The sequence below is a fragment of the Leuresthes tenuis genome, unplaced genomic scaffold (genome assembly GCF_036924035.1).
Source record: "Leuresthes tenuis unplaced genomic scaffold, fLeuTen1.0.hap1 SCAF_13, whole genome shotgun sequence".
Taxonomy (NCBI): Eukaryota; Metazoa; Chordata; class Actinopteri; order Atheriniformes; family Atherinopsidae; genus Leuresthes; species Leuresthes tenuis.
Window position 1 is genome coordinate 2,377,511 of NW_027325367.1, and position 13,112 is coordinate 2,390,622.

Here is a 13,112-nt window from a genome sequence, read left to right on the forward strand (position 1 = left end):
AACAGAGCATCGGTTTCAAGCTCCAACCGAAGCAGATATTCAAGCTAAATCAGTTCCTGATCACCTTAAAACTCATCTGTCGTCCTGCAAAGTGTGTATTTTTTAGGTTTTAGCCATGAAAAAGCTGCTAATGGCCTTTGGAGCTGTTGCCTGATTGTGGCTCTGTGAATAGATGCCTGCAGCATGGAGCAGCATCACACTTTATAATGAGTTTAGCTGTGAAAACAAGCCGTTTAATGCAGGCTGTTGACCCGTTTGGTGTTTTTAATGTGTTACACTGAGAGAAACCGTTTAGGTTTAACTTCTTTAATGAGACACGAGGGCTTTCAGAGTCGGAACGGAGCAACACCATCGAGTTTCACCCACAACTTTGCACCCAGGAAGTCGCCAGGATTGGTCGGTGCCAATCTGTGGAGAACATTCAAGCCCCCCCGATCTCGTCTTTTTAAACCAGAGCCTTCTGTGAACATCTTTCCTTTAATCTGTTGTCTCTTCAGATGGAAAACTACTATTGAAAACTATTGAAACTACTGAAATTCCAGTATTTTTGGTACCAAAACTGTCTAATCAGCATTTGATTTGGTGATTTTTAGTGACCGTATTGCAGCAGTCACCACATTAAACAGCACAACACTTATGATATCAATATTAAATGTTCTTTATTGGTCTGCTCATATAAGTTTAAGGCATTTCTTGCTTTTTAATGGTCTCTGATACTGTTTGAACTCTGGCTTTTTCCTTCTAACTCAGGCCTTGACATGTGGCTCAGTATAGCTCCCCATGCTAAAATCTAACAGAGCCTTCTTCTTAACGCCCAGCGTCTTAAGCACCTGAAGGCTCTGCAGCTTCAGGTCCCTGAAGGCTCTGCAGCTTCAGGTCCCTGAAGGCTCTGCAGCTTCAGGTCCCTGAAGGCTCTGCAGCTTCAGGTCCCTGAAGGCTCTGCAGCTTCAGGTCCCTGAAGGCTCTGCAGCTTCAGGTCTTAAGCATCTGAAGGCTCTGCAGCTTCAGGTCCCTGAAGGCTCTGCAGCTTCAGGTCCCTGAAGGCTCTGCAGCTTCAGGTCCCTGAAGGCTCTGCAGCTTCAGGTCCCTGAAGGCTCTGCAGCTTCAGGTCCCTGAAGGCTCTGCAGCTTCAGGTCTTAAGCATCTGAAGGCTCTGCAGCTTCAGGTCTTAAGCATCTGAAGGCTCTGCAGCTTCAGGTCTTAAGCATCTGAAGGCTCTGCAGCTTCAGGTCTTAAGCATCTGAAGGCTCTGCAGCTTCAGGTCCCTGAAGGCTCTGCAGCTTCAGGTCCCTGAAGGCTCTGCAGCTTCAGGTCTTAAGCATCTGAAGGCTCTGCAGCTTCAGGTCTTAAGCACCTGAAGGCTCTGCAGCTTCAGGTCCCTGAAGGCTCTGCAGCTTCAGGTCCCTGAAGGCTCTGCAGCTTCAGGTCCCTGAAGGCTCTGCAGCTTCAGGTCCCTGAAGGCTCTGCAGCTTCAGGTCCCTGAAGGCTCTGCAGCTTCAGGTCTCTGAAGGCTCTGCAGCTTCAGGTCTTAAGCACCTGAAGGCTCTGCAGCTTCAGGTCCCTGAAGGCTCTGCAGCTTCAGGTCTTAAACACCTGAAGGCTCTGCAGCTTCAGGTCCCTGAAGGCTCTGCAGCTTCAGGTCTTAAGCACCTGAAGGCTCTGCAGCTTCAGGTCCCTGAAGGCTCTGCAGCTTCAGGTCCCTGAAGGCTCTGCAGCTTCAGGTCCCTGAAGGCTCTGCAGCTTCAGCTCACTCAGGTGTCTGATCTTGTCAGGAATACTTCCGGATAAATGAGTGATAACCGGTCCTTTCTCCTTTCAGCGGGTGGTCGATGGGACGGTGACCACTGTGGTGCTGGAACAGCTGACCCCCCTGACCGAGTACCTGGTCAACGTTTACGCTGTGGTTGAGGAGGTCAGCAGCGAGCCTCTGAAGGGCACCGAGACGACCTGTAAGTGTTTGCTGCCTTCAGCACTCAGTTTTTCTCAGGACACTGGGGTTTTTTTGGGATCAAACTGTTGTGGGACACATTAAATCCGTCTTTCTGTGTGGTTTGTTAGACACACAACTTTATTTATCTGCTAATTATCCCGTTTCACATGCGTTACTCGCCTTCATCACCAGCCCAACATCACTTTATGTGCAACATCTGAGGTTGACGACCGTTTACAATGTCCCATGATGCAATGCTGCGAGCTGATGTTTGCCTTTCGTGGGCAAAGTTGGAATCGCTCCGGGCCGTAAAAGCAGAGTTAAAATGTTATTTATCAGGGCTGCGGTCTTTGCATTTACCTTAAACAAACTGATATCATTTCACAATGTGTTAAGTGCACAGCTCTAAGTGGTTTTATTTGCTTATTTGTCCCTTTAATGTTCACTTTATTTGTTCCCCAATGAGCTGTCAGCTGCTGTTGTAAAGCTATTATCGTCCACTTCGATGACTGCCCACAGCTGTTAGGTCGCTGTGGCGTTATTTACAGTCATTTTAAACTTACACTCCATTAGGTCATAATGTCTTTCTTGAAGCTCGGTCTGCAGTCAGACTGTAAAGGATGAGGGATGTGGCTTTGCAACTGTGAAAAGGCCAAAAATCCCACACTTAATGGTGCCTCAAATTGCACACAACTGTCATGGGTTTGGATTTAAAAAACGGGTGATTTATCGCTCAAAAATCCTCTGTTTTGTCTGATTTTTCGGATTATTTTGCACACAAATACTATCTGCATGTCCAAGAAGTCAGATTTTATCAGCAGAAAAGATGCTTTGTGGACACGATCTGTAAAAAAAATACCCTTTGACCCTTTAACACGTCTTACAAAAGGGTTTAACCTCAAAGGTTTTTAGTAAATTCGTTTTTTTGGTCAAAGCTTTTAGGTTTTAGGATGATTCAGTCCTTCATTCACACATGATTTCTTGGGGACATCCTGTGATTTTCTTAAATATGATCCTGATGTTGCAGCCTGTTTGTATCACTATCCCCGGTTGTGCCAAAACCTGCTCCAAATATTATGTTTCCCAGTCAGACATTTCATGCAAAGAGTTTTTCTCAAACACTTCTGATGATACCAAAGAGTTGCATTTCCATGATTAAAAGGGCACAGAACTTATTGGTCCCCGTTCTGTTCGGTTTCTCCTTTCAGTGCCGCTGCCAGCAGTGAAGAACATGAACGTTTACGATGAGACCATGAACAGCATGAGGGTGCGATGGGACGCCGTGTTCGGCGCCACGGGCTACTTGCTGCGCTACAGATCCATCAATGCTTCTGAGCCTCAGCTGGAGCAAGAGGTAAAGTGAGACGAGCTTCAGATGCAACGTGACAGTTTGTTTTGGTGACACAGAAATAGTTTAAGTTTGAAAAGACAATAGTAACTTATTCCTATTAGATTTGACATTTCTTTGACTTGAAAGCTCTCCCAGCTGCTTCCTTTTTGGAAGCTGATGATCTGCCAGTTTCAGACTGTACAGCCTCAGATTTAGCAGTTTTTCACAAACGTGGCCCTGCAGAAATGATACACACCCATACTAAAGGTTGTCTGATGAAAGTAGGCCACTGTTAGCTAGCTAGCATTAGCATTGGCTCACTCTTGCATGATTGTTCCTTCCTTCTGATGCAGACCTCTGAAGCATCACGCAGAGGGCTTCTTTTCAACACATGCTTTGGTGTTTCTTGTGAAAAATCTGGGCTCCAGTTCCTTTCTGTGTGGAGTTTGCATGCTCCGGCTTCCTCCCACCATCCAAAAACACGCTGTTAGCTTAACCGGTGGCTCTAAATTGTCCCTAGGAGTGAGTTTGGATGGTTGTGTGTCTCTTTTGTCGCTGTGTGGCCCTGTGATGGACTGGCGACCTGTGCAGGGTGTCCCGATGACCTCTGGGATAGGCTCCACCCCCCCCTGCAACCCTAAATTGGATTAATTCCTTCTAATAGAAGGAGGCAAACCTAAATCTGCAGAATCGTCAGACTGTGGGCGAGTCCTCACGATACGAGTGTGTGAACTGTGTTCAGAATGGAGCTCTTCCATGTATAGTAGACCCAGAAATTTCACGCACATCTCGATTTGCGTGCTCACAGATTTATTTTATAAGGACCGTCGCTGCCTCCAGATGGTGAAAGGATGAGCGCTTCGTAAAGGAGGACGTGGCCTTCAGCAGCCGAGAAAAAGCCGAGCGATAGAGTAGAGTAATGGGAAGGATTAGCTCATGGCCTGAAGTCATCGGGATGATATAAACTGAACAGATGCTACATGCCTGTGTGGCGTTAAACCTACATGTGTAATTACGCAGTGGCGGAAAATTGAAAGGATGATTTAATGTACAGTGAGGTGGTCTGGGCTGGAAATACATGTGCTGTGGTGTTAATCATGACTTTGTGTTTTAAAACGAAGTGGAATTCGGTAACCTTTCACGCAACATTTAAGATTTTAATGCGAAATGTGGTCATGGGGCTATCTTTGTGCCACAAGATGTTACCAATTAAATGACTTTGTCTGTTTTTCCCCCAACGATTTGAAAGAAGACGAGCTCTGTTCAGACGTTTAACAGCCATTAGACCAAGATGATGATAAGGAATTTAAAATATCTTGAGTTCATCATGAAATAAAGTGGAAGAATCGCTGTGTTTTCTATTTGAAATTCATTCTGATTTGCTGTAGTTGCAAGAGAACACTTTGGAGCCTGGATGCAAACATTAATGAGCTTCTAAACTGAGGGTGTGGCAGTTTGAGAGCATTTCGAAGCTGTTGGTTCCTCGCCAAAATCTTTATGGATCTGGCTTTTTCTATGGGAGGATTGTCACAAAATTGCAAAAAATGGAAGCGATCCAAACTGGGGGAAAACATCCCCAGATGACCAAAAGCACATGTATACTTCTGGCTATGTAATATCCTCGAGGTAATAAATTGCATCAATGTTAATGGTGATGACATCTGCAGCATTTTGTGCACATGTTCAGTTATTCCAGTGTTTTTACATGAAACCACCCTGGGTGTTCCTCCCTGGGGGTCAGCAGGATATCAGCCCATCGGATATTTAGACAAAATCACTTAAAAAAAACACGGTACAATGCATTTGTTTGGCTTATCTCCTTCTCCTCCTCTATTCCTCTGCAGGTGCGTCTTTCAGGAGACGTGATCAACACCCAGCTGCTGCAGCTGATACCCAACACAGAGTACGCCATCAAGATCTTCGCGCTGTACGGCGAAGCTGCCAGTAACGCTCTGGAGGGGAATGGAGTCACCTGTGCGTAATGCTGAACTGGATCTTTACTGTTGAAAGCGTTTTAATGTGGTGTTTGGGTTGTTAAAAGAAGAATTAGACTCACTGGGCTTGGCTCAGTTTCTGTGATGAACATGTATCAGAATACATTTTAATGGCCACACATCGTACACCACTATTATTATCCTATTGTCTGCCCTCGTTTTCGCGCACTTTTGACCCTCTGTCTTGCGAGAGTGTGGTTTCTTATAACAACCGATCAAGATGGCCAAAAGGTACAGAGGGCCCAGCAATTGATTTTGGAAGAGAGAGAAGAGGGAGAGGATTCAGGTTTCAGAATTTGAGGATCACATTTCTGGAAATTCAGAGTCTGACAGTGACTCTGAAGGAGATGATGAGATTGAGCATCAGCCAGGTCCAAAATGAAGTCGAGCCCCAAGACCAGGCCGTCAGCTACTAGCCACAGGACCAGGCCGCCAGGAGCCATCCCCAGGACCAGGCCGTCAGCTACTAGCCACAGGACCAGGCCGCCAGGAGCCATCCCCAGGACCAGGCCGTCAGCAGCCAGCCCCAGGACCAGGCCGTCAGCTACTAGCCCCAGGACCAGGCCGTCAGCTACTAGCCCCAGGACCAGGCCTTCAGCTACTAGCCCCAGGACCAGGCCGTCAGCTACTAGCCACAGGACCAGGCCGCCAGGAGCCATCCCCAGGACCAGGCCGTCAGCTACTAGCCACAGGACCAGGCCGTCAGCTACTAGCCCCAGGACCAGGCCGTCAGCAGCCAGCCCCAGGACCAGGCCGTCAGCTACTAGCCCCAGGACCAGGCCGTCAGCTACTAGCCCCAGGACCAGGCCTTCAGCTACTAGCCCCAGGACCAGGCCGTCAGCTACTAGCCACAGGACCAGGCCGCCAGGAGCCATCCCCAGGACCAGGCCGTCAGCTACTAGCCACAGGACCAGGCCGTCAGCTACTAGCCCCAGGACCAGGCCGTCAGCAGCCAGCCCCAGGACCAGGCCGTCAGCTACTAGCCCCAGGACCAGGCCGTCAGCTACTAGCCCCAGGACCAGGCCATCAGCTACTAGCCCCAGGACCAGGCCGTCAGCTACTAGCCCCAGGACCAGGCCGTCAGCTACTAGCCCCAGGACCAGGCCGTCAGCTACTAGCCCCAGGACCAGGCCTTCAGCTACTAGCCCCAGGACCAGGCCGTCAGCTACTAGCCCCAGGACCAGGCCGTCAGCAGCCAGCCCCAGGACCAGGCCGTCAGCTACTAGCCCCAGGACCAGGCCGTCAGCAGCCAGCCCCAGGACCAGGCCGCCAGCTACTAGCCCCAGGACCAGGCCTTCAGCTACTAGCCCCAGGACCAGGCCGTCAGCTACTAGCCCCAGGACCAGGCCGTCAGCTACTAGCCCCAGGACCAGGCCTTCAGCTACTAGCCCCAGGACCAGGCCGTCAGCTACTAGCCCCAGGACCAGGCCGTCAGCAGCCAGCCCCAGGACCAGGCCGTCAGCTACTAGCCCCAGGACCAGGCCGTCAGCAGCCAGCCCCAGGACCAGGCCGCCAGCTACTAGCCCCAGGACCAGGCCTTCAGCTACTAGCCCCAGGACCAGGCCGTCAGCTACTAGCCCCAGGACCAGGCCTTCAGCTACTAGCCCCAGGACCAGGCCGTCAGCTACTAGCCCCAGGACCAGGCTGTCAGCTACTAGCCCCAGGACCAGGCTGTCAGCGGCCAGCCCCAGGACCAGGCCTTCAGCTACTAGCCCCAGGACCAGGCCGTCAGCTACTAGCCACAGGACCAGGCCATCAGCTACTAGCCCCAGAACCAGGCCGTCAGCTACTAGCCAAAGGACCAGGCCGCCAGCTACTAGCCCCAGGACCAGGCAGTCAGCTACTAGCCCCAGGACCAGGCAGTCAGCTACTAGCCCCAGGACCAGGCCGTCAGCTACTAGCCCCAGGACCAGGCCGTCAGCTACTAGCCCCAGGACCAGGCCGTCAGCTACTAGCCCCAGGACCAGGCCGTCAGCTACTAGCCCCAGGACCAGGCCGTCAGCTACTAGCCCCAGGACCAGGCCGTCAGCTACTAGCCCCAGGACCAGGCCTTCAGCTACTAGCCTCAGGACCAGGCCGTCAGCTACCAGCCCCAGGACCAGGCCTTCAGCTACTAGCCACAGGACCGGGCCGTCAGCTACTAGCCCCAGGACCAGGCCGTCAGCTACTAGCCCCAGGACCAGGCCGTCAGCTACTAGCCCCAGGACCAGGCCGTCAGCAGCCAGCCCCAGGACCAGGCCGTCAGCTACTAGCCCCAGGACCAGGCCGTCAGCTACTAGCCACAGGACCAGGCTTTACATTAGGCAGCAGTCGATTGCTGGTTTGATTATTCCATTTGTTTATCATGTCGATAATTGATGACTTAGTCACTGGCAAATCCACACATTTTCTCCTCCATTCACAAGTTCTTCCCTCGCTGCTCATCATAATTCTTTTTACCTTAATGCAGGAAAAGAAAGAAACCCAGAACCACCCCCATCACACCCAGGTTACTTAGAGCAGAATATACGTGTATTTTCCTTTATTTGGGTCAAATTCCAGCAGATTACAACATTAAATTAATATGCAGAGTCATGCAATGTTTAGATATTTGAATTGTTTGATTTTCCTGGTTGTCATAAGAAAGATTCTGCAGTTTTTAGCAATTAAAACGCTGACTTTATCTCCAGCTGGTGACAATCTAATGATAAGTGGAATTCATAATGCAAACATGAGCCAGTTAGATGGAATTATCCAAAAAAAAGACTGATGGAGCTGGTTTGGACTGTTGTTTTTGGCCTCCAGAAGTAGAAACTCAACATGGATTTGTTTGATTTTCACCCGCTGCAGCGGCTATTTTTATATTTAGAACCTTTTTTCAGTCACATACTTCGATCCAGTTTATATTTATGTCAATTCATGGGAGTAAGCCTCACTTTCTATTCACAGAAGCTCTGCTTTGGAGATGTTTCCAAGTGTCTTTATGTCTGCAGATACCGCTGTCCTTCTTTTTAATCCTTTTTTCTTAGAAATGGTTTTAAAAAAGGTAAGGGGCTCAGTTGAACCGTGTCAGCAGTTGTTTTATTGGGGCTGGATCACATATCCCGCGTCCTGGAGTTTGCACGCTGGATAGAAAGCTTGCAGATAGAAAACAGATGCAGAACCGCAGCAGCAGCAGCTCTGAAACAAACTGCTTTTTGTTTTAAATCATTCTCCACAATTTGGCCCAATCAGGTTGCTCCGCTTCCTCCAGTGTTTAAACAAATGTGTCAGTTGTGATGCTGGGATCAGAGAGGTTCTTAAGTCTTAAAGGATGCCCTCTTCCTGTTCTCCTTCAGTGCCTTTGCCTCCCGCTGGAGCCCTGAGGATCACGGATGTTACTCACAGCACCATGAGGCTCAACTGGGATGCTGCCCCTGGACCAGTCCGCAAATACATAATCACCTACAAGCCAGAGGATGGAGACCTGAAAGAGGTAAAGCTGCTGATTTATCTGGATTCCACTGCCTGGAAAAGGATTGTGTCATTATTCATGTTGCTTTATAGAAGAAATGCATGCAGGAACACTGAAATTAAATGTTGGATTGGGATTCTGCACAAACATGGCAGCCTGCAGTAAGTGAGCAGAACGAATGCCAACGGAAAAGTGAAGTGTTCACAGGATGCTTGTTTTCTCACCTGCAGAAGAAGGTCAAACTGGAACATGACTTTTAAACATATTTAAAAGCAAAAGAACATTTAAATGTGTTGCTGCAGCACATGTTATGTTTCTGTTTCTATATTTAGCAGATGATTTTATCCAAAGCGACTTACAAATGAAGATATAACAGCTTTATAAAAAGCTAACAATAAGCTAACAATAAGCTAACAATAAGCTAACAATAAGCTATACAAAAAGCTAACAATAAGCTACATAGAAGGAACCCAGGAGTCCGACTCTGTCAGAGGGGACAGAGTAGAGATAGGGTGCAGGCAGAGAAGGAAGTGCAGAAAGACTTTATTATTCACGTTTTAGCAGTTATTTGGTTAATTTAAGGGCAGATGTTGTCACAAACGCGCATCATCAACCACATCATTATGAAATGTTAGTTGACAAATCCATTTTTAGACAAATTGTGACCTTTTCTTGTAGAATTTTGGCTAATTTTCGGGTCCTACTTGCACCGAGGATTTTCTTTTGGGTGCCAGGATTCTCAATATTGACCTTAAAGTCAGAGTAAAACTGAAATAACTGCAGAAAAATGTGTTATGAACTATTCGGTCAAGCATAGAGTTTATATTTATGTATTTAGCAGACGCTTTTATCCAAAGCAACTTACAAATGAAGATATAACAGCTTTATAAAAAGCTAACAATAAGCTACATAGAAGGAACCCAGGAGTCCGACTCTGTCAGAGGGGACAGAGTAGAGATAGGGTGCAGGCATAGAAGGAAGTGCAGAAAGATAAAGTGCAGAGATAGAGGGGGTAGGGAAGTACAAGGTAAGTGCTGGGATAGGAGATGCTCTCTGAAGAGCTGGGTTTTCAGGAGCTTCTTGAAGATAGACAGGGACGCCCCTGTTCTGGTAGCGCTCGGTAGGTCATTCCACCATCGTGGGACGCCACATGAACAGAGTTTGGATTGTCTTAGGCGTGGTGTAGGAGCTGCTAGACGACAATCCTGGGACCAACGGAGGGACCCAGTTGGGACAGAAGCCTTTGCAAGAGCATTCAAGTAGATGGAGCCGTTCCATTAAGCTCTTTGTAGCTAACATCAGGGACTTGGATCTGATGCTAAGGGCAGCCAGAGGAGCTCAATGAACAGAGGGGGGGCGTGTTCTTTTAGGCTGAATATAATGAAGCATTATTAATCACCAGGTCTTGGGGGGGGGCGTAGGGACACAGAGGGGCGCGACAGAGTGAATGTAGACCTTTTATTTGAGCTGGTCTGGCTCCGTATCATTGCTTGCAACATTTAACTGTCAGAGTCTGGGATCTTCCACTTCTATCGGATGGTTTTAGTTCTTCCAAACGCTGGCGTTTCTGGGGCTGTTCAGAGCTGACTTACAGTTGTTTTTACCATCTTTAAAGACCGTCTGAGAGCTTCCTCAGTTTCAGGCAGCTGAGTTACAGCAGCTCCTCTCTGTTGGAGGCTTAATATGAGAAAAGCATTCCTCTGACAGAGGAACGCTGGCTTAGGACGTCACCCCAGCTCCTTTCTGCGCTCATAACGCCTCACTTGGATGTGAGCAGAGACAAACAGTCTGCAGCCGAATGTACAGACGGTTTCTGATGGATGACACACACCATCTCACCTTCTCTTAAGGATTACTGCTACAGGCCTCTTGTCTCTTTAGAAGTACACACATTGGATTTATAACTCCCATTTTTTCCTACTGCAGCTTACCCAACATGATTAAAGACATTCCTCTGCATTTACACATCAAAGCTTTACCCTGATTTATCTTCATCTGGCTTTATCTGAGCCTACAAACGCATCTTTTATCTAATTTGTTTGAAATAATTGGTTAATATTTTATCTCTATGTGGAAAAAAAACTCAAATCCAACCAGGAAGGTGTTCCCAAACTAGATAATAACTGCTGAGGTGGCTTCTTGGTAGCAAAAGGCCACATTTAATGACTTTTTGAACACTTTATGGACAGATTCTTCATTCTAATTATTGAACAGGAGCTTTTGAGTCACTCCAAAGCATGGAGTCGTGTTTTTGCTGCTGTTTTCCTGTCCTGGGTTTGCAGTAAATAACAGGGAGGCTGGCTCTCCCTGCCCTGGACTTTCCATGCGTGCACATCAAAGCATGTTTTCCCAGCCTCTGGCTATCTGTGCACATGCAAGGGCAGGGAGGTGTTCTCTACCTGCCTTTGGCATTTAGTGCATTCTCATAAAAGGGCAGGGAGGTCCAGGAACAGAGTCATCGGCCGACAGAACACAACATGTTTGGTGTTAACTCACTAATCACTTCCAGCAACATGAAGCTAGATTTTATCAAACTGTTTCTGGGTTTTTAACCTCCTGAACTGGATTGTTATGTGTTCACCTGAAGCAAACTGTGTGTTTTCCACCGGCAGGTTGAAGTTAACGGTGAGATCACGACCTTGGTGCTGTCCAGCCTCATTTCCCAGACCGAGTATGATGTGGCCGTCACCCCGATATATGACGAGGGTCCCGCCAGCCCAATGCTCGGAACTGCCATCACAGGTCAGCATCGAGTCTTCACTGCCAAAGATGGTCAGACTCTGGCCGTCTTCTTTCTGCACCTTCATTTTGGGAGATAACTTCTGTTGAAGGGGTTAATTCAGCCCTGCAGATCTTTAGAAATGGTTTCCTCTTCTTTCTGCACGTTCATTTTGGGAGATAACTTCTGTTGAAGGGGTTAATTCAGCCCTGTAGATCTTTAGAAATGGTTTCCTCTTCTTTCTGCACCTTCATTTTGGTAGATAACTTCTGTTGAAGGGGTTAATTCAGCCCTGTAGATCTTTAGAAATGTTTTCCTCTTCTTTCTGCACCTTCATTTTGGTAGATAACTTCTGTTGAAGGGGTTAATTCAGCCCTGCAGATCTTTAGAAATGGTTTCCTCTTCTTTCTGCACCTTCATTTTGGTAGATAACTTCTGTTGAAGGGGTTAATTCAGCCCTGTAGATCTTTAGAAATGTTTCCCTCTTCTTTCTGCACCTTCATTTTGGTAGATAACTTCTGTTGAAGGGGTTAATTCAGCCCTGCAGATCTTTAGAAATGTTTTCCTCTTCTTTCTGCACCTTCATTTTGGTAGATAACTTCTGTTGAAGGGGTTAATTCAGCCCTGCAGATCTTTAGAAATGGTTTCCTCTTCTTTCTGCTCGTTCATTTTGGTAGATAACTTCTGTTGAAGGGGTTAATTCAGCCCTGCAGATCTTTAGAAATGTTTTCCTCTTCTTTCTGCACGTTCATTTTGGTAGATAACTTCTGTTGAAGGGGTTAATTCAGCCCTGCAGATCTTTAGAAATGGTTTCCTCTTCTTTCTGCACGTTCATTTTGGTAGATAACTTCTGTTGAAGGGGTTAATTCAGCCCTGTAGATCTTTAGAAATGGTTTCCTCTTCTTTCTGCACCTTCATTTTGGTAGATAACTTCTGTTGAAGGGGTTAATTCAGCCCTGTAGATCTTTAGAAATGGTTTCCTCTTCTTTCTGCACGTTCATTTTGGTAGATAACTTCTGTTGAAGGGGTTAATTCAGCCCTGTAGATCTTTAGGAATGGTTTCCTCTTCTTTCTGCACGTTCATTTTGGTAGATAACTTCTGTTGAAGGGGTTAATTCAGCCCTGCAGATCTTTAGAAATGTTTTCCTCTTCTTTCTGCACGTTCATTTTGGTAGATAACTTCTGTTGAAGGGGTTAATTCAGCCCTGTAGATCTTTAGAAATGTTTTCCTCTTCTTTCTGCACGTTCATTTTGGGAGATAACTTCTGTTGAAGGGGTTAATTCAGCCCTGTAGATCTTTAGAAATGGTTTCCTCTTCTTTCTGCACCTTCATTTTGGTAGATAACTTCTGTTGAAGGGGTTAATTCAGCCCTGTAGATCTTTAGAAATGTTTTCCTCTTCTTTCTGCACGTTCATTTTGGTAGATAACTTCTGTTGAAGGGGTTAATTCAGCCCTGTAGATCTTTAGAAATGGTTTCCTCTTCTTTCTGCACCTTCATTTTGGTAGATAACTTCTGTTGAAGGGGTTAATTCAGCCCTGTAGATCTTTAGAAATGGTTTCCTCTTCTTTCTACACGTTCATTTTGGTAGATAACTTCTGTTGAAGGGGTTAATTCAGCCCTGCAGATCTTTAGAAATGTTTTCCTCTTCTTTCTGCACGTTCATTTTGGTAGATAACTTCTGTTGAAGGGGTTAATTCAGCCCTG

General features: G+C 47.1%; 1 protein-coding gene across 2 annotated transcripts in view; it reads left to right on the forward strand.

The window, feature by feature from the left end:
- col12a1b (collagen, type XII, alpha 1b) overlaps window positions 1-13,112 on the forward strand; it is a 181,546-nt gene that overhangs the window by 61,158 nt on the left and 107,276 nt on the right. For both annotated transcript variants that reach the window (XM_072362915.1, XM_072362916.1), the window contains 5 exons: window positions 1,820-1,949; window positions 3,139-3,284; window positions 5,105-5,234; window positions 8,572-8,708; window positions 11,300-11,429. In XM_072362915.1, the coding sequence (XP_072219016.1) occupies window positions 1,820-1,949; window positions 3,139-3,284; window positions 5,105-5,234; window positions 8,572-8,708; window positions 11,300-11,429 (673 nt within the window). The remainder of the gene's footprint in view (window positions 1-1,819; window positions 1,950-3,138; window positions 3,285-5,104; window positions 5,235-8,571; window positions 8,709-11,299; window positions 11,430-13,112) is intronic.